Here is a 27,939-nt window from a genome sequence, read left to right as displayed (position 1 = left end):
AAACCTAATATATGTTTGTTTCTAACGGTGTCCATGCTGTTCTCCATCAGAACAGCAGGGGGCGCCTGTATGTAGCTCATATATCTTGATCCTGGTTGCACTGGGCCTCGCGAACTAAAAACGTTTTAAGAGAAAGCATTAGACATCCACTTGGGCTGTGCGTGTTTTTTTCCCAACACAATAACTCCAAGTGGATTGCAAAGCTTGAATCTCACTGTGGGTGCATGCAAGAGTGGGAGCCCTGTGTGTGTGCGCGTGTGTGTGTGTGTGTGTCACTGTGGACAGGCGTGGCAGTGGGCTGGTCCAGGCGCACCGAGCGATGAAAAACATCCTCCGACTTGGTACCAGCTGAGGCCCTGAAATAACCCCACAAAGGAACCTCGGTTTGGGCGTTATAATTGTAATTAACCACACATCTCTTTTCTTCCTGAGGTATACGGCTTCGGGGCCGTGGGTGAGCCGCGCGCTTAGAGAACACGCGCTCCTGAGGATGCACTGAGGTGAGTAAACCTGCTAACATCAGTGTTAGTGTAACAGCATGGTTAAATGGCTGGGCGTAGATCCTCCCTGCAGCGTGTATGAGCCGTGTGTACGCCGATCATCAGACACCATACTGGCCGGTGCTGTTGTCAGACATACGGTGCATCTGCTGTCTTTTATTCCTTATTATATGCTTGTGATTAAGATCGCGTATTCTGCAGCTCTCCGCATTGTTGTTGCTTTCTTCTCTTCATTGCGCTCTGCACATGAAGGCCCGTGACTAACGCAAGGTCTCATCTGTGCAGTTAGTGTCGTGTATTCATATGTGGTGTAGCCATGCAGCCTCTACTCTTGCTTATTACCGTGCCAGCGATGTCGTTTTTTGTTCATTTTTGTACAATAGTTCTGGGTGGATATGCAGGCCATGATTAAGTGCATTGCTCTTGCTTCTATTGGAATTATATATATATATTTAAGATATATATTTGCTCGGTTATTTAGAGAGAAATGTTTGAGTCGTCGCTGCTGCATTAATTTTTTTAGCTGGTGGCCATTAAGCGGATGCTGATGCTGCAGCGCGTGCGGATGTTGCTAAGCAGCCATGCATGATGGGCTGCTAGCTGGTGTGGAGGATGCTAACAAACATGCAGCTATGTACACGATATCTGCATGCACGGTGAAATATGAAGCTGTAAAAGCACAATATGGAGCCCTGCTTGCACTCACGTGACTCTATGATCGATATAAACCTATACAGATATTAATCTCCCTCAGCACAATGATGATGGGTTCATTTGAGCTGCAGCTGTATAGAAGTCCATAGTCATTAGTGGGTTTAAATGTATATTATTAAACTGTATCATATCTAATTTCAGGTGATTCATTTTTTGAATAGTGACTCTCATATATCGAGTCTTTTAATTTACTAGGGCTAATGAGTATTTGTAACGATCGATCTGCTGATTAATTTCTAGATTGATAATTTAGTTTGTAACATTTCAGAGAATAGTAAACAAACAAAAAAAGGTTCATCCCAGTTTCTCCGAATCTTTAAATGTCTGGTTTTTAGTCATTAGGAAACTCAAATATATTATTTGAGCAAAATGTCTATTTGAGGCTTCAAAACTGAATTTCCAATTAGCAAAATATTTTCCAATTATTTTTCGGTTGATCGATTAATAGATAAGTTGACTTACTAATGAAAGCTCTACCAAAATGAAGATACTGTGATAATACAGTGCTTTTCCAAATACATAATGTGTTGTTTTTTTGTTGAAAATTGACTAACAAGGATAAGTCGACTTATCCATTAGTCAGAGAGAAAAACTAATCAGCAACTATTTGGATAATTGATCGATTATTGAAGTAGTTTCTCGTGCAGTAATGTCAGAAAATGTTGTTTTCAGCCTCTCAAATTTGAACACTGCTGCTTTTTAAAATTGTATATCATATTAAGGTAAATATCTTTTGGTTTTTGACTGACAAAACAAGACATTTAAAAACTTCACTTTGGACTTTGAAATACTAATATTGACATGTTTCACTAGTGCGACATAGACCAAAACATGTTGCGTCTAAACATATTTTTCATTGGATTATAACGTGTACAAATAAAGAGGTAAACATGATGAGTTGCAGTAAGTTTAGAAAGCAACAACATTTATTAACCTTTATCTTACTCAGTCAGAGATACTGCTTTATTATAACACTAGTTTACAGGTTAGGAACCACTTAGCAGACATTATAAAATAAACCTGAAAGCAAACCCAAAGAAAAATCAATCAAAGCTTCTTAGTGATTATCCAGCCGCCTCTCTGCAGCTGGAAGTCAAGGGCACAGAGGTCCTAAGACCACTCTCTAGTGGCCACGTTTAATGATTTATTGATTGTCAAAATAGTTGTAATACCTCCCTGTTGATTATCAATGATTCGACTAATGGTTGCAGCGCTGCTCACTGTTTAATCTAAAGTGTTTACTTTTCAAAAGGATTGTTTTATTTGATCAGTTTTTAAAGGAGAGGTGTCATGCTTTTCCGGTTATTACCCGTCCCCTTGTGTGTTATGAAGGTTTTTATGCATGTAAACGGTCTGCAGAGTCAAAAACCCTCAAAGTACACCCTGTAGGGAGTAAAACTCTAACACAGAAAAGACCTCCCCAAAACGCCTCGTTGGAACTTTCTCATGTTCTTCCTGGGCATTGTGACGTGTGGATACCCAGTAGCCACGCCCAGAGCTATGACGCGATACGGTCATGCGGTACCCGGAACCAAATGGACCAATCCGTGGAGCCGTTACGTTACGTCCGCGGAGCCGTTACGTTAAGCCCCCGCTGATTGACGGACTTCCTCACACACACACACTCAGTGCAGGCAGCTCTGCTGATTTCTCCTCCCTGGCTGCAGGCTGATAACAGACAGTTGGGATCGTGGCGAAATTCTCTCTGCAGACCCATTCTCACAGCGTTTATCAACCTTTTTCTTACTCAATATCAAGCTACACTTATTGTTTTTACTTCGGCTGTGACTTTGTGTGTGCTCAGGATGAATTTGGCTGTGTTTCGCTATGTATCCTAAACAAGGAAACAACACCTCCACGGAGCTCAGCGCGATTCACAACGTCCCGACCAATCAGAGCACACTGAGCTCACAGGGAGGGTGGGGGCTGGAGCTATTGGAGCTACAACGAGCCGTTTAGTGGAGAGAGTGAATACTGCTGAATACACACACTTTACAGAGATGCTGTATGAGAAACCAATGTGAGTTTGGAAAAATGCACAGTATAAATCTATTTTAGTATACCGCAACAATGGAATTATGATCAGTGGAAATGGCCATGACACCTCTCCTTTAATGTATTTTTTGAGTAATCACAAATCAGATCTTCATATCTTTATCCAAATGTGTCGAGATGGGTTTCTAACAGAAATGCATTGCGTTGCATGATTACCTGAACATATAAAATATTTGGTTTTGCCAATCTTGCAGATAAGCATATATTCAAATCTGAACAAATTACAGGAATCCTTACAGCATGAGGTCAACATCATTGTGTTGCCGAATTGTTTATACAAGTGCCATTGTGTTTCTTTTACAACCAAACCCTCCTTTTTTTCTAGTTGTTCTCTTGGTCCTCGCTCAGCTTCAGGTTGTGGCTGGCAACCTGCTTTGATTTTTTGATACACTCTGATACACTCTGAAAAACAGGCTTGGGGCTTAACAGGTTAATGAAGATTAATCCTGGAAAATGAGAACCTTGCAAGTGTTTCCTGTCTCCTGATTTATGGCATTGCACGTCCTGTGATGCGACCACATGCACACAATGCGAGTCGTTACAATAAACTGTTCAGACTTTAAAATGCAGCCATAGAAGAGAGTGGCAGGAAATCAGATCCACTACTCCCTGAGATGTTATGAAACAGAAAGGAGCTTATGATGCAGCATGATCGCAGTGCAGCTGAGGATCAGAGCAGCAGGAAGTGAGGCTGAGGTCTCCCCTCAGTCATTAGGACCCTCCCTGGAGAGAGAGGCTGTCTGTCTGCTGCCTGTCAGCAGCTGGGCCCGAGAGTCAAACACACCGAGGACCAGCCTCCACTGTGAGAGAGTAAAAGACTATATATCTATATCACTTTATAGACCGTCTGCTGCCTGTTATTTTAAAATTAGCAACTCTGTTCAAAACAAACATGTCGATACATTTCAATGGAGATATAAATATCAGAGTTTGTGATTGCTTAAAAGCAAAAATACATCAAAGAAAAAGGAAAGAAGCATCTATCTGAAAGTAATCACTGAAGAATCAATAGTGACTGGAGCTGAAATGATTTGTCTATCAACAGAAAATAGGCACAAGGTATTTTAATAATTGATTAATTGTTTAAGTAATTTTGCGTGCAAACATTTCAGTAAATGCTCTTTTCAGCATTTCCTGCTTTTCTTATATCATGTTAAAGTGAATATGTTTTGGATTTACAAAACAAGAGTGAGATGGACATGTTTTGTGAAATGTTGTAGACCCCTACGTTAATTGATTGATTAGGTCAATAGTCTGCAGATGAATCTATAATAAAAGTAATAGTTTATTGCAACACATAACTACACAGTTACAGTATATGTCAATGTTTGATTGGGGAGTAAGTGCTTTAGCAAATTGCTGACGTTGGATAGCTGATGTAACGGTTAAGTGATGTTGAACTCAGTGAGCCTGATGTTGTGGAGTTTAAGTGCATACAATCTATCCAGAACCTCCTGTAAAGGTTTAGTCAGCTCTCCGAGTTCTTGTGTGGATTGCAATAAGTGATACACATGGATCTCATTGGTCTCTTGTGCTATTAAAGTGAGCCTCTTCAAAGTGAGCCCTGAGTGTCAAAGACATGAAAGGTTTTGACGATGCACGTGATCAGAGATGCACAAATAGTTACAGAAATGCATCTTATCAAGTAAGATGTAGCACAGGAGGGTGTGGTGTGTGTGTGTGGACCTAATCTGCTCTCTGCAGCTGTGTGTGTGTGTGTGTGTGTGTGTGTGTGTGTGTGTGTGTGTGTGTGTGTGTGTGTGTGTGTGTGTGTGTGTGTGTGTGTGTGTGTGTGTGTGTGTGTGTGTGTGTGTGTGTGTGTGTGTGTGTGTGTGTGTGTGTGTGTGTGTGTGTGTGTGTGTGTGTGGTGTGTGTGTGTGTGTGTGTGTGTGTGTGTGTGTGTGTGTGTGTGTGTGTGTGTGTGTGTGTGTGTGTGTGTGTGTGTGTGTGTGTGTGTGTGTGTGTGTGTGTGTTCAATCTGGGAGTGGCCAGCTTCTCTCTAAAGATCCTTACAGTAACTCTTTACTCTTCCTCCAATTACCGAGCTGCATCTCGAGCTCACTTCCTGTTAGTGTTTCTGGCGCTGCTGTCGGCTAATGCTGCATTTTGTAAAAAGCTCTGCACTTCCACTAATCTGTGCCCTGAGGAATACAGCATCCTTCATGTGAGGGTAGGTTTTTATATCTTTATGCTGCCTTTTGAGATTACAGAAGAAGAAAGCCGGCTTAATGTGCAGTTAGTTTATCCACTCTGTTTTCGCGCTAATGCAAGATAAACAAACATACTTATTTGACTTTATATTGTACATATTGTGAGAATATTGATTGAATGGATAATTGTGATTTAATATTTGATGTGCTGGGCTTTAGTGGGCTCTTTGAATCATAGTCTTATTATTAAACAATATTCTGCATACTGCACTTCCTCCATTTACATTTATTAGTATTAACTTTGATAGCAATTACTTTTTGAATTGATCTGAATCATGGCCGCTGCTTTAGGAGCTAATGGCTAAGAAAACAAGACTTTGTAATGTCTTTTAACCTATTATTTTGTATTAATAATAATAATGTAATCTAATCTGTTTGCTTGGTTAATTTCAAATTAGGTACGAATAGGGCTTTTCAAAAAATATCTAATTTAGTTTATCTTGCGATATGGTTCACGATACTGGAAATACATTTTTATAGCAACACATTCATTTGCCTTTTGTCTGTAAAATACACATTTCAGACTCTGACTTTTTCGCCACATCACATTCTGAATATAATTGAGTCAAATATTTGTCTTTAATACATATTACATATTGCATCTGCAACAGATGAATTGATCATATTCAAAGTACAAACTGTCCATGATGGAGCGACTGAGAGCTCAACACTTGCAGCCTGTTGTTGTTTCTGTAGTTTCATCACGAGGTTTGTGACCTCAGGCTCTTCCTGTCTGAAGCTACTACCAATAATTGTGGCCAAGCGCAATCTTATATGTTTTTCTCGGTTATAATTGGTCATAAGGTGCCTTCATGCCGATCTTCAGACTGTTCTCCAGCTGAATGAAGTGGATTTTTTCTGTTTTCTTAAAGGACTACATGTCATCTGTAACACCAACTTGGAACAGAATCCAAACTCTGGCAACTAGCTGTTATATAAATGCTATATATATTTTTTAAGTCAACTAAGAATAACTTGAAAGACAGTGATATTGCACTGAGGTTTTCCTTTAATGGTGAAAGAGTGTCAGTAAAAAACGACCCTACTGTAACTCATTCCTTTTTCTTTTTGGTGCCTTTTTTCTTCAGTTCAATGTTACAATACTTCCAAAAATAATGCTATAAATAATTTACTTTCCTCAACTTTAATGAACAATGTGTTGTTTTTAAGCTGTTTACTCAAGGCAGTAGAAAGGCAGCACTGAGTACACTTTAATATCTGTTATATTCATTGCAAGCAAAATCATTATTGGGATTTCAACATCATTATTTTGGATTTGTATATATTGTGCTGCCCTAATTGTTGCTCAAAGAAGTGCATTTTCCGAGCAAACAGTTTACAGCATTTGTCCATGGCAAAAAACCTAGAATAATCTGTCAGGTTTTAAAAAGATCTATTTCTACCTGCAGGGCAAACTTTTGATTTCCCCGAATGGAAATGAGAGTGATTGCACAAACAATGTCGACAAGAAATTATTGAGAACAGAAACAGAGACTCACACACCTCCCTCGTAGAAGTCAGACATGAGATCTCTGCAGAATACAGAGAGCTTGTCCTGGAAGCGAGAGGCTTGGTCAGCATTATGTGAACTTGTTTCTTAAGCGCTCGATTGTGATGGACATTCATTTAAAGGTCACCTATAATGCAAAATCCACTTTTTCATGTCTTTTATACATCAACATGTGTCCCCTCTCTGTAAAGAGACTCTGAAAGTTTCAGGAAAAAAGATTCTCTCTCTTTTTGTCCTGATCCATTTATATAAAAACCTGTCTGAAAATGAGCTGATCAGATTTGGTCCACTTTATGATGTCATAACGATTTTTTGGCTTGTGTAACCATTAGCCAATCACCAACCAAGGTAACCGCCCCCCCCCCCCCCCCCCCCCCCACCTTATCACCTGAATCTCCTCCTAGAGCACCATTGTGTTCTTTGTAACCAAATATCTCTCAGAGGGGCGTGGGGAGGGGCTCCTTATTTTCATCTCAAGTAACAGACAGAGAATCAGCACTTTTGAAACAGGGCTGAAACAGAGGGGATTATGGGATGCTGCAATGATCTGTTTGGTGTTTCAGCCAATCAGAGAAAGGTTCTGTATATATCTGAGACCTATAATGTATTGATGAAAAACAGTATAATAGGAGACCTTTAAATATCAAATTCCCACAGTCCAGCTTCAAGCAGCATTTGTATAACAGTGACACCCTTTATTTGCAGGTATCCCCTCTGACCTCTGGTTGTAAGACATCCACTGCAGAACAGTAGAAGATGAGTAAGTCCCCGACCCCAAGTGGCACCCCGGTGCAGCTCAGCCCCAGCGATGGGGTCCCGGAGAGCCTCCCGTCTCCACAGCACTCCACCCCGGGCTCCGGACCCCCGCAGAAGAAACGCATCTCCAGCCTCCTCCAGAGTCCGGTGAGAAGGCTGTGTGTCTGCGTGATTTATTGCCTCAGTCTTTCCCCTTCTCTAATGTCCTCACATCACAATAAATCTGCTCTGAGACGCAGTCAGGGCTGGATCCTCTCTGAGTGCATGACTCTGTGTTTCTGCTGCTAATGAAGAGACGTGGAGAGGCTGACCATTAAATGAGAGCATTCATTTAAGATGTTTACTTACCCCTTACCAGAGGTGGGAAGTAGTGGAGTACAAATACTTTGTTGCCGTACTTAAGTACATTTTTCTGGTATCAGTACTTTACTCCACTACTTATTTTTCTGACAAGTCTTTACTTTACTTCTTACATTTTGAACTCAAATACCTGTACTTTTTACTTCTTACATTTTGAACACAAATACCTGTACTTTTTACTTCTTACATGTTGAACACAAATACCTGTACTTTTTACTTCTTACATTTTGAACACAAATACCTGTACTTTCTACTTCTTACATTTTCCAAACAGGATGGTTCCTTTAGTTTGAATGTGTGTTTGGTGGCGTGATCATTATTATTTAGAGTCATTGCGTGCCTATTGATTTGAACACGATCCGTGTATCCATCATTTCCTGGTCTTCTCTAAAGAAGAGGGACCAATGAAAACGTTGTCATGTTGCCGTTGTTCAGCATGGAAACATGCATTAGCTAACAATGACATTATTGTTCTATTAATATAAAGGGAGGTCAGGTACTCTTTAAAACAGCTGCTAGTTATGGGTACTTTTTACTTAAGTACATTTCAAAGCCCATACTTTTACTTAAGTAAAGAAGTTTAGTCAGTACTTCTACTTTTACCAGAGTATTTTTAAACACGAGTATCTGTACTTCTACTTGAGTAAAGGATGTGTGTACTTTTGCCATCTATGCCCCTTACTGCTGTAGTGAAGGGACTGTGTTCAAAATCCAGGGTTCAAAAGACCATTTTATTTTTTCTCACATATGTCTATTTTTTATTAAAAGTTTAAACAAAAACGGATTAAGGAGAGAATACGATAAATCAACTCCAGATGCAGCAATAGTCATCTGACCAAGGTGAACAAAATAATACATACATGATGAATCTGAATTTTATCATAAATTGGAGGCCGATTGTTTATTTTATTAGTATAAGTAACCCCTTCTAAACAATGTATACGTTTAGTTGTTGTGCTGTGTAGGAATACTCTTGCTCATGTTGTAAAATTGCAGAGATGCCAGCAAAGAAGTCCTTCAGAAGCGATGAAAGGAAGTGCTGCTAGATAAACTTTACAAAAGTTAACATGTGTTTTTCCAGAGTTCAGTACTGGCGTTAAAGGAATATTAAAAGGCATTATTTAGTAAGTGGTATCAATATCTTCCTCCAATTGGGATCATTGGACCGGTAGATTTTCTAGAATTATACAATTATAAACATATGATATTCATGCAATTTTGTATCTTACTTAAATAATAACGTATAATAGTGGACTTCACTCTTGACCACTTGTTTAATGTTCTATTAACTAGGAGAAAAACTAAAATAAGAAAACATTAGTGAATTGCAGAAATCAAAGGTGACTAACAACAAAAAATAAATTGTAGACACAAACAAAATAGGAGGACATTCGTTTGATTTTAATTGAGTATAATTATGAAACTTAAATGATTAGTGTTAACTTTGCATACCTAACATATATGTGATCTCTATGTGTGTGTGTGTGTGTGTAGTCGTTCAGGGAGGAGCTGGACGTGCTGATCCAGGAGCAGATGAAGAAGGGGGGCAGCTCCTCGAACCTCTGGGCTCTCCGGCAGCTCGCTGACTTCATGTCTTCTCACGGCTCTCCGGCCGCGTTACCCGTCTCCCCTTCCAGTATGTGCACTTTAAAGAATATTTAATACAGCTTTAAAATACTGACTGTAAGCATGATGGTTAGAAAATGAAATATTGATATGTTGATGTTAATGAAAAGCCATAAATGCATTCCACACTCTGTAAAACGATCTGCTTTGATATAGCGTATCTGCAGCATATGTATGTGTGTATGTATACAGTAGATGTGTATGATTATAGGTATTTGCTGCGTATATGTATATGTAAATGTATTGCATGCATATATATTCATTTAACAATGTTCCTGGTAAATAAACGTGTGTATGAGAAATCGTGTGTATGAGGCTCACTGGCAGTGAATGTAGGGGATTACTTTAGTCGTTGTTATTGTTTGTTTGTGTTCTTTGTCATTCTTTTTTCTCTTTGTACATACAATCAGTACAGACCATTGTCTCATTTGTCACTACACGTGATTTTAGCCCCACTGCAGACCACCGTCACCCCTCTCTCCTTCTCTTCCTCACTCTCTCCTTCTCTTCCTCACTCTCTCCTTCTCTCCCTCAGACATGATGATGGTGACCCCCATCAACGACCTTCAGATCTGGGAGCCCGGCAGCCTGGTGAAGGGCGAGCGCTTGATGCGCTGCAAGCTGGCGAGCGTCCATCGCCTGTTCGATCTGTACGGCTGGGCCCAGATCAGCCGCACGTGTCTCACTGTCAGTACCACTTCCTTCTCACATTTCATTCCTGATCTTTTTCTCATTTTCATTTCATTCATTGTGCGGCTTTTTAGTCACGTGTTCAGAATACATCTTTTTCTGGCAGTTTGTGGTCAGAGCTAAACATGAAATCCGCTTTGGTCCGAAGTTTTCTCTGGAAGTTTCTCTCATAGCTGGGACTAACTGAGTTGATCATGCTAGTTTGGTGCCATAGATGCTGAAAGAGATATAATGGACTTTGTTGATATAGTTAGCAGCAGTCTTAAAGGAGTGATGACTATCCAAATGCTTCAAATAGGGGGCCGCATTCCTCATAATCTATCTCATAATAGTGTCTTGTGATCTTCATAGGCGGCGCGGGCATACAAATTTACATTACACCTCGCTTAGCTCAGTTTTAAAGAGGCTATATCGGCAATAAACAGCCACATCAAACCCATATTTTATCTTAACATCGTTATTGTGAACTGAAAATACATTTTGCTGAATAGCCAAAAAGAAATGTTGCGAGAACAGCATACAAAATGTTCCTTATTCGGTGAGCGCGGTGTCCAGTAGTGGGGAGCCACTCAAATGTTAACTCCTGGTTTGCTTCTTTTTTATATAACTTTTATATATTTTCTGCAAACATGGTTTCTTGCAAAAGAGTTGGTTTATCTGTTTATGTGCTTTTTGTATTTCAAGTGCAATTTAGGCCAAATTAGAGAGAAATCTTTTGACCTTAACACAGTTTTTTCTTAGGTTTTGATAGCTTCTCTTCCTCCCTCTCTCTGTCTGTACTGATGCTCTCTTCCTCCCTCTCTCTGTCTGTACTGATGCTCTCTTCCTCCCTCCCTCTCTCTGTCTGTACTGATGCTCTCTTCCTCCCTCTCTCTGTCTGTACTGATGCTCTCTTCCTCCCTCCCTCTCTCTGTCTGTACTGATGCTCTCTTCCTCCTGACAGCTGCGTGTTAGTAAAGAACAGGAACACTTCCTGGTGCTGCCACACGGCCTGGCCTACAGCGAGGTGACCGGATCCAATCTGGTGAGTCACACACACACACTTTAAAATGTAGGAAATGTGTAAAATAAATGGTATGTTTTTCACTGAAGTCATGGTTAACGCCTCGTGAACATATAGCTCTTTTTGAGAGCCTGACTCCTGAATCTGAATCTATGTAATAGTATTTAAGTTAATCTTTTGGTGGTTTGGTTGGCTGTGTTTTCACATGCATTTCAAACTGCTTGCTTCCAGGTGAAGGTGAATATCGTGGGTGAGGTGGTGGAGAAGGGGAGCACCAACCTGGGCGTGGACACGGAGGAGTTCAGCCTTCACTCGGCCATCTACTCCGCCCGGCCTGACGTTCGCTGCCTGCTCCACCTCCACACGCCGGCCACCGCTGCTGTGAGTCACTACACAGAGTTAGCATTAGCTTTAGCTCTGTTTGACCTGTTTTAGAGGAGACACCATTATACTTCTGATGCTCACGTCCAGATTCAATTAGCTTCAAATAGCTTAACTGCCATTAAACTAAATGTTACAAGATTACATTTCAACACATCATGGTAACTGAATAGAGCTTGAATGCAGTAGCTGCTAACAGCTAACAGCTGTGTTTGATAATGTATGACTATAGGGGAATATACTGTATATACTGTAGGGTTCTTCCTTGGGTGCTTCTATAGTGACTATACTGAATTGATCATTACAGTAGAATAAGCCTACCATCTAAACTATATATTACATATGATGGCGTGGGCTAGGTGGCAGACTCTTGCAAGCAGCTACCGATGTGTATATCTTATCTTATTATAAAGTTGGATGTTATTTCATATTAGCATTGTAACATTTGCAGCGTCACCTTGTTCTGTTCGGTCTGATAACATGATATCATTGTCCAGCAGGGATTTGCTTGTAAAGCACTTTGTGACACTGTGAACATGAGCTTGTTTTATGACCTTCTCTAACCAGGTTTCCTCGATGAAGTCCGGCCTGCTGCCACTGTCCCACGAGGCTCTGCTGGTCGGCAATGTGGCGTATTACGACTACAACGGGGTGATGGAGGAGGAGGAGGACAGGGTGGAGCTGCAGAAGAGCCTCGGTCCGACCTGTAAGGTGAGCGCAACACAAGAGCAAAGACATTTAATCTGAAACACATGGATCGTTGCCTCAGGTTCCCATGTGGGTTGTTCATCTTCATGAATGAATGAAGCTCAGACTCAAGGTGATGTGATCTCCTCACTGGATTAATTATTGAAGCTGCTGCTGCTTGGAGACTAAATTAGGAGTCGGTCTTAGTGTGTCTTATAATACTACGGTTGCATTTCTCCATTACATACAGCTGTTGTATAATCGAATAAATTAAGGGATGTACCTCGTAGTTTGAAGCTTCATTAATAAAGTTCTCATTTAAATCCTGAATTAAAGTTGCGCAGCTTTTTTTGTTTTTCAAGACCTCCAAAGAACTTTTAAATTAATCACCAACTATAGGTAAATGTATGTATGTTTTTTAGGAAAAAAGTCCAATTTCTCTCATTACATCTTTTTAAATGCAAGTTTCTTCGGTTATTCTTTTCTTCCTATATGAAAGTAAAAATAGAACAAATATAAAAGGCGCCATTTTTGCTTTGGGAAAAACTTAAGCGCAATTTTTTCACCATTTTATGACCGACACATAATAAACATTGTATTATTTATTTCATTATTTTATTTAAAAACCACCATGTTCAGTTAAAAAAACATGTTATTAGCATGTCATGCACCATAACAGATTTAAGCTAATGTCCATCTGTAGTCTTGGGAAGTCAAAACTAAATTGAAGATTTTTCCTTTTTGTTTTATGACTTCACGACAGACATTCAGCTCAATTTAACAAACCTTTATTTGATCTTCAAACATGAAATAATACTACATTTCTGTTATGTGTAGGTTCTGGTGCTGAGGAATCACGGCATCGTGGCTCTGGGGGAGTCTGTGGAGGAGGCCTTCTACACCATCTTTCACATCCAGGCTGCCTGCCAGATCCAGGTACACACACACACACACGCACACGCACACGCACACGCACACAGCACTGACTAACAGCTGACGTAGAGAGCTGCCACTGCATGTATGTGGGTGTGTGTGAGAGGGAAAGTGAGCTGGCATGTGATAATATTGTAGATGCATCATTTCTGCACCTCAGAATTTGCCCTTCTCTCGGTTCTCTTTCCCTGTAACGCAGCCAGCAGCTCTGCAGTCCCATACAGAGAGCAGAGTCGCGTGCCAAACACACACTGCAGTAATCCTACAGGAGCAGCAGTGTGGCTGTAAGGTCGTTGGGCCTCATTCACCAATATTGCACTTAAATTCAATCTTGAGAAAGGTCCTAAGAAGTTTACGTCAGATTGATGACGTGTCCTTAAAGCGCAGAATTCTTCCAAACTGTATTCATGTTAGAAAAATATCACTCGTCACCGGCTTGAGCTTCAATATCAGGGTCCATGTATTTATGATCCTCTCAAGAATGGAAGTAGTCTTCACATACAGAGCATCAACTAGTTCCTGAACAGTGTCCTTCACATGCTGATATCCAAGAGAGGGAGTTACACAGTCACAATATGGAGGAATAGAAAGCAGTATTCAATGTTTACTTCAGATTAGCTCCACAGATTAGCTCCACGTCAGAAATGATCATGCTTGTCATATGTCTATCTCCATAGAGGCTGAATCATCATGTTAATCACATAGCTATCATATGCCATGTACACAGCTACAGTTGGGATACCTTTGTTATCATGTGTACTCTGATATTGGAAGAGTACATCCTTGTACATTAACACAGTGTGGCAGATAATCATAATTGCAGGTAAACAATGTGCTGATTGGCATAAAAAGGCACAGGACTGCAGTTTAAACGAAATGTTGACGGGATTAAGTCCCAAATAAAAGTGCCTATTCCCTCATTTAAGCTGATTTGCTGTCTGGAATATGCTGAATATAGTTCAGAGACATGTTCTGTATATAACTGAGACCTATAATAAATGGATGAAAAACAGTATAATAGGGGACCTTTAATGTGTTTTATTATTGTATTGTAGGTGTCAGCTCTGTGCTGTGCTGGTGGAGAACAGAACCTGATCATGCTGGATCGAAGCGTCCATAAACCCAGCGTGGCCGGCACCGTGGGCTGGGCCGGGTCCACCTTCGGACCGCTGACCAAGACCCGCATCGGGGAACACGAGTTCGAGGCCCTCATGAGAACCATGGATAACCTGGTAGGCTGAACTCAAATAAACATACTGTAACATGTGTAAAGTGAAGATTAATACATATATTATACATTAAAAAAGGTTACTTTCTGTTCACATGTAATTCAGTTAATCATAATACAAATATAAATAAATATATTTAATGGTGTAAAATTATAAAAAATAAAAATATAGGACTGTAAAACAATAAAACACAATTCAAGCTTTAACATGAGCAAGGTAAAAACAATTATTAAATTGTAATAAAATTGATTTAAAGGCTGTAATACCATTAATAGTGGTAACAAATAAAAACTATAAACGTTAATAAGTGATTGATGAAATATTAATAAAATACAATAACATGTTACAACCTTTCTACAATAAAATAAGGTAATAAAACAAAGTTACCTCTTGTACCTTGCTGTGTGGGAGGTTTGCTGATTCACTCTGCAGCTCTTTCTCTCCGCAGCTCAGTGCGTCTCCTACCACTCCTCTACTGCAACATAAAGACTGTTTCACTGACAAAATATCCTTCTGTGTAGACCAATTTAATATTAGCAGCTAAATACTTATCCCTAAGTCTTTTTATATAGAGTTTCCTGTTTTTACTGTAAATGAGCATTACATCTTTCTGCCTTGAGAACATTGGTCTGATTCTCTCGGGTAATATTCTTCTATTACGACATCAACCAAAATATTACTCTTTTATAATCAATTCATTATATTTAAAAATGGAATAGGTCCGGTGCTGTTACCTTGAACGTTTCACAAAGCCCACTGCGTTTTAAAGCAGATTAAAATGCTGCGCCACAGCGGATAGGTATTCCATCTGATATCAAAATAAACATTTATAAACCCTTATCTTAGCAACATGAAGCACAAATGAATCCAGCTGTCCTGCAACACAGCAATAATGAGGTGGCCACCCTAACTACATGCAGAAATATAATGTCTAGACAATATGAAAATGCCTGAATAGACAAAGAAATATTATACCCTCACATCAACTAAAGTCCTTTAAGGTATTTCAACCTAAATGTAATCAATACGTTGCTATATGGTCAATGCACATCATTTTTTTTATTTAACACAATCATGTGAACTCAGAATAAGTGCAGAGACTAATTCTGCTCCATTTCCTGAAGCTGCTCTACAATAAAAGCCTAAAAGCTTTCCTGCGGTTTGGAAAGCTTTTAATGTAAAGCGGCAGCATTTAATGTTCAGTTCACATCAGCAGATATGATTTCTTACACTTTACTACACAAAGGCTACTAAAGTACTGAAACGAATTAAACATAAATGACTAAAGACTGGACACACGGGGAAACATCTAGCCTGGCTCTGTCTGAAAGTAACAAAAGCTTCCGCTCTGCTAAAGCTCCCAAACAATGTCTACAATCTTATTTTATCATTTAAAATCAAAAAACAGGGTCTCTTAAAATAAACGTATTTTACATTTGAGTTTTTGTCGGGGTGAAACAAACAAGATAAAGTGTGTAATTAAGTTCAGTGTAAGATGGGCTGGTAAGCAGATGTTGTTCCCTTCTAGAAAGCCAATGTGCCTAATTCCTAAAATGTTATATATTCCTTTAAGTGCCATGCAAAGATCACATTAACCGAACATTTTCTGAACAATCTGTCCAACATTTAGACGGATTTAAAACCATGAGGGGCAAGATGTTTTATGTGTGTTGACATGAAAATGTAACACAAGGTCTCTGTTCATCTTTCCTCACATGCCCTTATAACTGCATAATTTAAACGTGTCCTATATATACATTATTTAATAACTCACACACACACACACACACACACACACACACACACACACACACACACACACACACACACACACACACACACACACACACACACACACACACACACACACACACACAGAGTGCAGACCCTCGTTTCTGTAGTCTTCGACCTCAATCCAAAAGTCAAAATGTTGTGAATTCATCAGACCACACCTAATGGACAGCTATCCAACTGTAAGGAAACATAAGCAAGCTTTTGACAAATAGTGTGTTGGATTATAAGACTACTTTTAATTAAGTTAAAGTCTCAGTATAATTGTTGTCCCCTGATTGATGACAGATTGACATGATCTGGTACAGTAAAAGTGTATTTTGTATGCATTAGAAAAGTGGCTGATATAATAAATATGTCTTAAGATACCAATACTAATAACGAAACATTGATGAGCAGATCCTCTTAAATAATCTCACCATGATCCTTTTAATGTATTTTTCAATGATAATCAGAATGATAATTTAAAAACAATCAATCCCACCAATATTAGGAATTAGATGCACATTTGCAATATCAGTCAATCTCTCTGTCTGTACACACAAACTGAAAGATTGACAATAAAGTTGACTTTGACTTTGAAATAATCACAAGTAGTTATTTTTTCCAAATGGTGCATCTGAATCAGTTAGTCTGAATCTTGTGTCTCCTCTTGTCCTCCAGGGCTACCGTACAGGATACGCTTACCGCTTCCCGGTGCTGCTGGAGCGCTCGCGGACACGGAGGGATGTGGAGGTGCCGGCCACAGCGACCGCTCACCACCAGTTCGATGACGACGGGGTGCACCCGGCTCTGAGGCAGCACCCGTTCGCCCAGAGGCAGCAGCAGGAGAGGACCCGCTGGCTCAACACCCCCAACAGCTACCAGAAAGTCAACCAGGAGCTAAACAGCCCGGGGCAGCGCACCACTGTGAGGCTCAGAGAATCATTACTTTTGATTTAATCAGAGGTGGGAAGTAGCGGAGTACATATACTTCGTTACTGTACTTAAGTACATCTTTCTGGTATCAGTACTTTTTACTTTTACTTCTTACATGTTGAACACAAATACCTGTACCTTCTACTTCTTACATGTTGAACCCAAATACCTGTACTTTCTACTTCTTACATGTTGAACACAAATACCTGTACTTTCTACTTCTTACATGTTGAACCCAAATACCTGTACTTTCTACTTCTTACATTTCCCAAACAGGCTGGTTACTTTAGTTTGAATGTGTGTTTGGTGGCGTGATCATTATTATTTAGAGTCATTGCGTGCCTATTGATTTGAACACGATCCGTGTATCCATCACTTCCTGGTCTTCTCTAAAGAAGAGGGACCAATGAAAACGTTGTCATGTTGCCGTTGTTCAGCATGGAAACATTCATTAGCTAACAATGACATTATTGTTCTATTAATATAAAGGGAGGTCAGGTACTCTTTAAAACAGCTGCTAGTTATGGGTACTTTTTACTGAAGTACATTTCAAAGCCCATACTTCTTTACTTTTACTTGAGTAAAGAAGTTTAGTCAGTACTTCTACTTTTACCAGAGTATTTTTAAACACGAGTATCTGTACTTCTACTCGAGTAAAGGATGTGTGCACTTTTGCCACATCCGCATTTATTGAACAAATCACAATATGGAGGGAGTTCAAGAATTGTCTAAAGGAAATTTGATGACCAGACTTAAAAAAATAACGGTCCAGGCTGGAGCACTAAAACATGCATTATCTGTAAGGTTATTGCAACTTCCACAACTTAGTGCATACTATAGCTGCAACTAAGGATTACTCTAATCATCCAGTCATCTACTGATTGTATTTTTTAATTAATGGGTTAATCAGTTGGTATAAAAATGTCATTGGCAACATCTGAGCTCAATTTTTGTGAATTTACATATTTTTTGAAAAGACAAAGTTCTAATGAATGCTGCAAGTAGTGCTCAAACTAACCATTAATCCCCTAATCGGTTAATTGGCAGATTATTTTCTAAATGAATAGATTATCGACCTAATTGTCAGAAAATAGTGACGTTTATTCTTCCCAGTTTTTAAAAGTCCAAGGCGTGGTCTGTCGGAAACCAAAAGATCTTCATTTCAAAATAATATACTAAAATATCTGTATTTTAGAAGCTGAAAGCAGCATTTTCTACAATTTTTGCTTTAAAAATAACTCAGTAGTTGACCTGTTATCAAAATAGTTGTAGAGATATTTTCTGACACCTGGCTTATTGATTATTTGATTGATTGATTGATTGATTGTGTGAGATGTTTCCTTTCAAAGTTGGAGATAAAGACTGTCTAATGACATGAAGGGTTAAAGAAGTGAAGGAGCTGTAGAGCTGAGGGATCAGAGGGGGATTCAAGGGATGACTGAAGGAAAAAAGCTTGGCGATCGTGGCTGATGCAAGGAGGAGAAACAGAGTAGTTAACTTAACATCTTTCTGATGATTTGAAAAATGAATTGGTTACATGAAATGTTCATTCGACGAGTTTCTGTATCTAAGACCAACACTGTTCTCTCTGACTCTGATGGGTGTTGATTTGCACTGTAGAGCATGTGTTTGTATTCCTATGTACCTTGGAGAAAACATGAGGCAGAGCTGCAGTGATGAGTCCTTTTGAGACAAAAACAATATGAGGCTGGTTCTCTTACATCAGTGGGAGGAGCTTGTCTCCCCCTCTCTGTGTCCTCCCTCCTCCCTCCTCCCTCTCTCCTCTCTCCTCTCTCTGCATTGCAGAGGAGAGCCGCTGCTCTGTGAGGATCAGAGTCTGCCCTCTGGTGGAAAAACATCCACATTTTCAAAGCTTCAAAAACCTACTTTGTAAGGGGTTAAAATCGTTTTTTAAGCAAGCAAATGACTAAATGATGTCCGCCAACGTGATGATATCATGACTTGATATCTCAAAGTAATTACTTGATATTGCAAAATCATAAGAACGTTTCTTATTATAAAGATTTACTTATCTCAAAATACTGAGAACCTTTCATAAAGCCTTATTTTATGAAACTAAGTTATTATTTTGTCATGCTTAGTCATTTTTTGTAGACACTTGTTCATGGCAATCATTTTAATTACTAAGTCATTCATCTCTTTATTTCAAGAAAGCACGTCTCGTGTGACTAACAGGATAATTTTGTTCTTATTTTTTCTATTACTGGCAGAAATTGACTTTACACTAAATCACACAGACTGGATCCTTTACACTTTGGACATGTTGAGTCCTAAACCTTTGCCCATTTGGTTATTTTAAGTGGATTATGATATATTATTTTGTATGTCTTTCTTTAGTGGTTGAAGTCCGAAGAGATAACACAATCTGGAAGCACGGCCATCAAGATGGAGACCAACCAGTTTGTGCCTCTTTTCACCAACCCTCAGGAGGTGATCGCCACACGAAACAAGGTGACGTCTTATTTTCAGACTTGGCTAATGTAATCCTGCAAACTGCAAGAATCTTGATTTGCAAGTCTGAATCAACTGAAACATCACACTCACTATTTACACATTTATTTCCATGATGACATAGACCTTTAAAACAAACATAAAACACTCAAATTGCTTAGATTAAGAAAAAAGATTCCTAGAAAATTACTGTTTAAAGCCCCAGAGTTTAAATTGCATATACAAAAAAACAATTCTGCACTATGAAGTTTAACCTTTGGGGCGTTACAATTATAATTCTACGATAATCATGCATTTTATTGCAAATTGGAAATGTTGTGGGTGATAGGCATGGCATCGTGTACAATGTAAGCCTCCAGAAGAGATAAAGTAAATAAATAAATAAAAATATAACGGGACATGAAGGCTAGTTGTATCAATCAATCAATCAATCAATGTTTATTTATATAGCCCAATATCACAAATGTTACATTTGTCTCAGTGGACTTCACAGTTTGTACAGAATATCAGTATGACATTACGACACCCTCTGTCCTTAGACCCTCACATCATACAAGGAAAAACTTCCAAAAAAGGAAAAACCCCACAGTTTAAAGGGGAACATGGGAGAAACCTCAGGGATCCCTCTCCCAAGACGGACAGACGTGCTATAGATGCCGTGTGTATATTTACAACATAGGTAGACCAAATGTTTGGAAATGCATGTGTCTATAATAAGAAGATGAATCCACGAGGATGTCAACAATCCTGTGGGAGCCATCAGGGAAGTAGTATGATGAGAGTCAGGCAGGACCTCAGAGACAGGTTCAGCCACGACTCGAAGTCCAGGACTCAGATCCAGACCTCAGGATAGAGGATCCAGGACACAGGACCGCAGCAACAGGATCAGCCACGACTCAGGATCCAGGACTCAGGACCACAGCAACAGGATCAGCCACGACTCAGGATCCCGGCGTAGATATAGACACCAAAAAGAAATTTGGGGGAAGCTGGGTTATTCGGAACATGAGAGTACACAGGTACAGACAGAGAGAAGGAAGAAGTAAGGTGTCCCCCGACAGTCTAAGCCTATAGCAGCAAAACTAGGGGCTGAATCTAATCAGCCCTAAGTATAAGCTTTATCAACAAAAAAAAATCAGGTTGATAATCTAAAAAAGCCACACAATATTAAAGATGGCTTGTTAATGTGTTGTGGAGAAAAACATGACTCTCAGATCAAGAATAAACCAGACAGGTGGATTCAGGTGCAGCCAGCGGGGTTTATTCACTGCTTCTTTTATTGCCTCATACTCTATTCATATGCTATTTCTTAATAGGGTATCTATTGCTATCAGTGTCACAGTGACATGTTCCTACTACCCTCTTACAGTTTGTTTTGATTCAACAGTTGTGTTGTCGGGCAGTGTGTGTAACCTTTGACATTTGCAACTAAAACACTGATACTTATTTTATTCTACTACAGTTGTAACTAACGATTGCCTGATTAATCTCTCAAACTGAAATGTTGTAAACAAATATTCCGTTTTTTGCAAGTTAGGCAGTGTGCAGTTTGAGTTTATTTGCAACTTTAGATCCTCTCAAACTTGTCTATGCTTCTGTCTCATGTAATATAGTTGCAAAGTTGTCTTCTGGTCTATCTTTGCATACTATCTATGTGAAACAAACAAGACTTTTTGTTCCTCTCTTCAGATCCGACAGCAGAATCGTCAGGACATGAAGACGGCTGGACCGCAGTCTCAAGTCCTCGCCAGCGTTATAACGATCGACAGTCCTCCGGTAAACTGCAGACCAACATCTGTTCTCCTCTCTGAGTCCTCCTCCCTCAGCTGTCGTATTAAAAGCTTTCATTTTCTGTCTCTGCTTGTCTTTTAGTCTCCTGTGGACACTCCTAAAGTCCCACCAGAACCAGAACCTCCCAACCCCTTCAACCAGCTGACGGACCAGGAGCTGGACGAGTACCGCAAGGAGGTGCAGAAGAAACAGGATGGAGGAACCAACGGTAGGATTCATTTCACACGACTCAGCCCACTTTATAAACTCTATTTAGATGTTTACCTTGCAGTTAAAAAAGCATAATAGTTACTGCGTTGTCTGTTTACACTTAGGCTTAGAACTTTATCAAGATTGTAATATACACATTTCTATTGCTGTGACATATTGTAAAATGGACACAGTTACATTTCTTCCGTTTATTTAAATATTTTTTTGCATTTTTTTATTTGACTTCTTGTCTTTATATATATATATATTTGTATTTATTTAGTTTTTTGCTATTTTTTTATTTAATTTCTTGTGTTTTATATGAATATTTTAGGGGATAAATGAAACACAATATAGCTATTAAAAGTTAATTCCCTGTGCTTTATATGGATCAAAGTATGTTTCAGTTTTACCCATATGTGATAGTTTGAAGGAACACTTCAACCAAAAAACTGTCCTTTTTATATATTAGTAACTCACACAGTGTTACCTTGAATTCCTCCTCTTTCTTTCATGTACTTCTGGCTATATAAACGTATTATATGTATATTAAAGGTAGCTCACTTCCGCTTATGATAAATTGCACATTTTCCTCTAACCTTCTTAAAGGTGCTGTGTGTAACAAAATTCCTGCCAACACTATATATTCTATTATAGTTGTACCAAATGTTTTCACAGTTTCGTGCTATAAAGCATGATTTGTACCCCTTCTGAATTCATGTTTTAAGGTTCAACATGTTTCAAAATATTCAAAAACGAATTGTTCACTTATCTAAGTTTTATTTTTGGAGGTTACACACAGCTCCCTGAACATACTGGGTGTTTCTCAATGTCGAGTACGCTTGCTTGGTAGCACATGTCTTCCGAGCGTCTTGCTTCAGAAGCGAGGCAAGAATACTTCCTGGCATTCGGAAAACCAAGAGTGGAACAGGCGAGCAAATGTGCAGGTGTGCGTCATATGAGAGGCCCCGCCTTACATTTTCCGCCACAGATTTGGGGAAATTGGTCCGTGCGCAAAGCATTGTGGGGATTTTAAGACCGCGGAGTCTACACATGTGCAGCCTCGAAATGTCTCCAAACGAAGTACGGCGGGCTCGGTAGATTTCCAAGTATGCTGGAGATTGGAACAGTACTTCGGCGGCACTCGATGACGTAGTATGCTTGAAATAGTGGCTCTGCAGCAGCTTTACTCGAGATTGAGAAACACCCATTGTGTCTGTGGTGTACACTATGTTCACAACTCCTAACTTCCTGCACAGCCTCACTGTCCCTCCCTGTGTGTGTTTGTGTGAGTAGGGGAGGAGGTGGCAAATGACAAGGAGTCTCCCCCCGCTGCCTCCCCCACAGAGAGTCCCCCTCCTCTCTCAGGTGAGGCCGTTCACGCTCTGCACGCCGACCAGCAGCTGCTCCAAGTCTGACATCTGCCCTCATGCTCCATACGCTTTCTGAAACCTGTGTTACACCTCTTTAAACACAGCTCACACACACATTTAGAAACAACCGTTCTACATCCCTAATACACAGCTCACACATGCAGAAAGTATTGTTAAAGCTCTTTATACCCAGCTCCTACCAGAGATGGCAAAAGTACACACATCCTTTACTCAAGTAGAAGTACAGATACTCGTGTTTAAAAATACTCTGGTAAAAGTAGAAGTACTGACTAAACTTCTTTACTCAAGTAAAAGTAAAGAGGCTTTGAAATGTACTTAAGTAAAAAGTACCCGTAACTACCAGCTGTTTTAAAGAGTACCTGACCTCCCTTTATATTAATAGAACAATAATGTCATTGTTAGCTAATGAATGTTTCCATGCTGAACAACGGCAACATGACAACGTTTTCATTGGTCCCTCTTCTTTAGAGAAGACCAGGAAATGATGGATACACGGATCGTGTTCAAATCAATAGGCACGCAATGACTCTAAATAATAATGATCACGCCACCAAACACACATTCAAACTAAAGGAACCAGCCTGTTTGGAAAATGTAAGAAGTAGAAAGTACAGGTATTTGTGTTAGAAATGTAAGAAGTCAAAGTAAAAAGTGGTCAGAAAAATAAGTAGTGGAGTAAAGTACTGATACCAGAAAAATGTACTTAAGTACAGTAACAAAGTATTTGTACTCCACTACTTCCCACCTGTGGCTCCTACAGTACACACTTAAAAACAATCGTATATGCAGCTTATACACACATTACTGTAACATTTATTTATTAGAAGTTCATACACACATTCAGAAACTGCTTTGTTAAACCTCTTTTTTAATTTAGAAACAGCTGTGTTAAACCTCCTTATTTATTTAAATTGCCCTATCAATAGAAATGAGGTAAACATTAGACTGTTCTCCATCTTATTCCAGGTTGTTTAAGCTCTGTAAAAACAGCCAGCCCTTTCAACATAATGCAATGATTTGAGCTTGTTCTATAAAGGCCTAAGGTAGCAGCAAAACAATGTAAGAAAGACAATGTTTTTAAATAAATAATAATAAAAAAATCTATAATTCAATTAAATTTTAACGCAGACTACAATTTAAAATTCTAAATAAACAAACAACCTCAACACAGCACAAATAAAAACAACATATAAGCGCAAAGTGCTGGAAAAGGTTTGCATGTTATATTTAAAGGCGTAACATGGGCTGTTTTTGTTACCATGTGTTATTGATGTTTCTCATGAAAGACATTTTGACTTGAACTAACAGAAAAATACAGGAGGAGGTTAAAAGTACTAATAAAACTTTCTTTACTTGTATATCTTCCAGTGAGCAGGCATTGCCCTGAAAATGACTCAAAGTAAATGGAGAATATATTTCTGTTATGAGTCAAAATGTCTGTTATTTTGGCTTTATTTACATTACATGTTTCATCTGTACCTACTGTGTTGTACTCTGTCTGTCTGTCTGTCCTTTTCTGTGTGACTGAATCGTAGGGCACACTTCTGGTGCTTTGGTCTTCTCTCACTAGTAAGTACAGAGAATGACAACCCACCACCCATTTAACTAATACTTCACTACCAAAATAATCATTTGTACATCAGTAACCTTTGTTGCCTTGAATTTGTGAAGAACATTTTATTTTTCTCACGTGTTCCACGGGAAACAAGGATCAGAAAAATGAGAATATTCTTGATGAATTCTAGTTAAATCCTGCTGACAAAAACCAAAGTTTTCTTCCCAAATTCAACGTAACCCAGGGTGAATAATTGAAATTCAATAGATCATTTTGTGGGTGAAATATTCCTTTTAAGCAAGCATGTTCATCTGCAGTGACATGTCCAGCATGTAGCTTTGCAGCTGCACTCAGCTCTATTCAGAGATGGCAAAAGTACACACATCCTTTACTCAAGTAGAAGTACAGATACTCGTGTTTAAAAATACTCTGGTAAAAGTAGAAGTACTGACTAAACTTCTTTACTCAAGTAAAAGTAAAGAAGTATGGGCTTTGAAATGTACTTAAGTGAAAAGTACCCATAACTACCATCTGTTTTAAAGAGTACCTGACCTCCCTTTATATTAATAGAACAATAATGTCATTGTTAGCTAATGAATGTTTCCATGCTGAACAACGGCAACATGACAACGTTTTCATTGGTCCCTCTTCTTTAGAGAAGACCAGGAAATGATGGATACACGGATCGTGTTCAAATCAATAGGCACGCAATGACTCTAAATAATAATGATCACGCCACCAAACACACATTCAAACTAAAGGAACCAGCCTGTTTGGGAAATGTAAGAAGTAGAAAGTTCAGGTATTTGTGTTCAAAATGTAAGAAGTAGAAAGTAAAAAGTTGTCCGAAAAATAAGTAGTGGAGTAAAGTACTGATACCAGAAAGATGTACTTAAGTACAGTAACAAAGTATTTGTACTCCACTACTTCCCACCTCTGGCTCTCTGTAAATGTTGCTCATTACTTTATGTTTTTTTTGTATTGGAGCAGAAGAGGCAAAGCCCGAGTCTCCAGCCATACAGAACGGAGGCGAGGAGGAGAAGCAGACGACGGAGGAGCTTGAGAAAGGGATGAAGGCTCTCTCCACCAACGACACCAACGACACCACCTCCACGCCCGCCGCTCCGCCGCCCAAACCACAAGGCGGCACCCCCGAGTGCTCGCCCTCCAAGTCCCCATCCAAGAAGAAGAAGAAGTTCAAGCCGCCGTCGTTCCTGAAGAAGAGCAAGAAGCAGAAGGAGAAGGCCGAGACCTGAGGCGTTCAGGGACCCCGGACCTCGGTGAAATACCACAGTGAAACATCTCCTTAGTGTGTGACAGAGTTAACCACAGCAGCAGATCTAGAGTCAGTTCAGATGTCCTTCACAGACACGGTGTACTAACTTCACTTACAAATACTTTACTGTAACACTGATGCTCGATCTAAGTGGTGATCCATCTTAAGGGAGACACTGCAGGTGAACAGGCTTAGTTTATTAACTAATAGATAACGCCATTATACTTCCTCAGTTACTTACATAAGACAATTATATTTTGTACCAAACCATAAATCAGTTTCTACCATCATTTTTTAAATAAAACCTTCTATAAACCGAAGAGTGTGTGAACAAACCCCTCTTTAATAACCCTCAGAATAAACATAGGCATGAATGTTTGGTTAATGTTCAGTAATTGCTACTGAAGTGGAATTTTCTGACTCATTTTGAGAAAACTGCCTTCAAAGATATACACTGTAAAATTCATTTTGTACACACTACAGGAGAATAGGGTAAAAATAACTTAAGACATCAACATGAAACTCCCTCCAGTTACTTACATTAAGAAATGTTGGTTTAAATATGCAAAAGAACCATCATCTAATGCTAACTTTTGGTGAATTAAGTAAAAATCTACAAAGACACAAATGTGTTTTTCTTATATTTCCCTTCCAGTAATATGAAAGATATATTTGCCTGTAGTGTCTCACCTTAGGTTAAAGAACACTGATCATGTTTTCACGCAGTATTTGACCCAGGTCCGGTACAACCTGATGCTTCTTGTCACACACACTCAGTCCCTGTATTACTCACGTCTTATTTTCACCTGCTGTGCTATCAAACCATTACTTAACTTCACTGTATAGGCATTCAAACACTCTTTCTTAAACTTAGTTACTTGTGCACTCAGAATTTGTTTCATACCATTGATTTTTAATCCACAACTTTGCAAGACACGGCAGACATTTAACACCCCTTGAATTATGCACCAATTATCCATGTAAGAGGCACTTGACATATGTATATTGACATTTTAGTACGTTGTATTTGTTCATCATCATAGGCATCTTCTAGTCATTATTTGGTTTTATTTATCAGATAGATGTTGCAGGTATACTCTGTGAGCACAGGTGCAGTACATGTAGAAATACACTGATAGCTTCTGATTGTGCTCCTCTGATTGCTGGTTCTGTGTGAAAATATCAGCCTATTGACGTTATTGCAGCAGGGAAGAATAAAGAAAAACTGACTCGCAAACAAAACACAAGTCGCTTTAAATGCCTCTATTAACCCGAAAAAGGATGAAGCATAAATAATTTGTTGCTTGCCGATGCAGTTTGAAACCCAGTAATAGAAGATACTGAAGGTACTAAACATTCCACTTTTCTCATGTTCTTTTAAGTGTATGTGTGCAAAATACCTCTTAACAGTTGTATTTATTTTCAGTTGTAACCAGTAGCTGTTATCAGATATGCTGATGTGTGATGTTTGCTTATGGTTTTAATTTATTTTATATTAGAATGTATAAGTGAGTGTTGCAAGGTGACCATGTATCAGTCATTAAAGATCAAGTTTGATTTAAAATCAACTGGACATCTGGTTTACGTTTCTTTCTCTGCTTGTTTGACAAAGTACTATTATTTGTATTAATTTAACAACGAAATACCATACAACATTTTTTTTAAAGAGAAGACAATGAAAAATAACTACAGTTTAAATAACAATTTAATTCAATGGTTGAATAAATAAAAATGCAATCATTATGTAGGTTAATACTTAATTGGCCCAATACAATATAAATCACAAATTAAGTGAAACATTTAATTACATTTTTTTATTTGTCTCTTCATTTATTTGCACATTTTTGTATATATTTATTTATTCCTATACAAGTTAATTCACTCATTCATTTTCACACG

The 27,939-nt window shown here is 39.0% G+C and overlaps 1 protein-coding gene across 6 annotated transcripts; it reads left to right on the top strand.

Annotated features, from left to right (window-relative positions):
• Window positions 1-193: 193 nt before the first annotated feature.
• Window positions 194-27,613, top strand: add2 (adducin 2 (beta)). 6 transcript variants are annotated; one of them, XM_034148678.1, is made up of 16 exons: window positions 5,337-5,439; window positions 7,695-7,892; window positions 9,600-9,741; window positions 10,267-10,418; window positions 11,365-11,445; window positions 11,656-11,805; window positions 12,373-12,516; window positions 13,330-13,428; window positions 14,481-14,657; window positions 17,109-17,354; window positions 19,722-19,835; window positions 21,525-21,611; window positions 21,708-21,834; window positions 23,112-23,183; window positions 24,745-24,778; window positions 25,755-25,842. In XM_034148678.1, coding segments are annotated over exons 2-16 (1,773 nt in total). In that variant the 5' UTR covers window positions 5,337-5,439; window positions 7,695-7,745; the 3' UTR covers window positions 25,756-25,842. The 6 variants fall into 6 exon arrangements, with proteins under 6 accessions (XP_034004566.1, XP_034004567.1, XP_034004569.1 ...); XM_034148675.1 differs by lacking the exons at window positions 5,337-5,439; window positions 24,745-24,778 and adding an exon at window positions 194-500 and having other exon boundaries at window positions 25,755-27,613; XM_034148676.1 differs by lacking the exon at window positions 24,745-24,778 and having other exon boundaries at window positions 5,335-5,433; window positions 25,755-27,613.
• The last annotated feature ends 326 nt before the right edge of the window (window positions 27,614-27,939 follow it).

Source organism: Trematomus bernacchii, unplaced genomic scaffold, assembly GCF_902827165.1.
Source record: "Trematomus bernacchii unplaced genomic scaffold, fTreBer1.1, whole genome shotgun sequence".
NCBI classification, from domain to species: domain Eukaryota; kingdom Metazoa; phylum Chordata; class Actinopteri; order Perciformes; family Nototheniidae; genus Trematomus; species Trematomus bernacchii.
The sequence above is the reverse complement of the archived record's forward strand: the minus strand, read 5'-3'. Positions and strand labels throughout refer to the sequence as shown.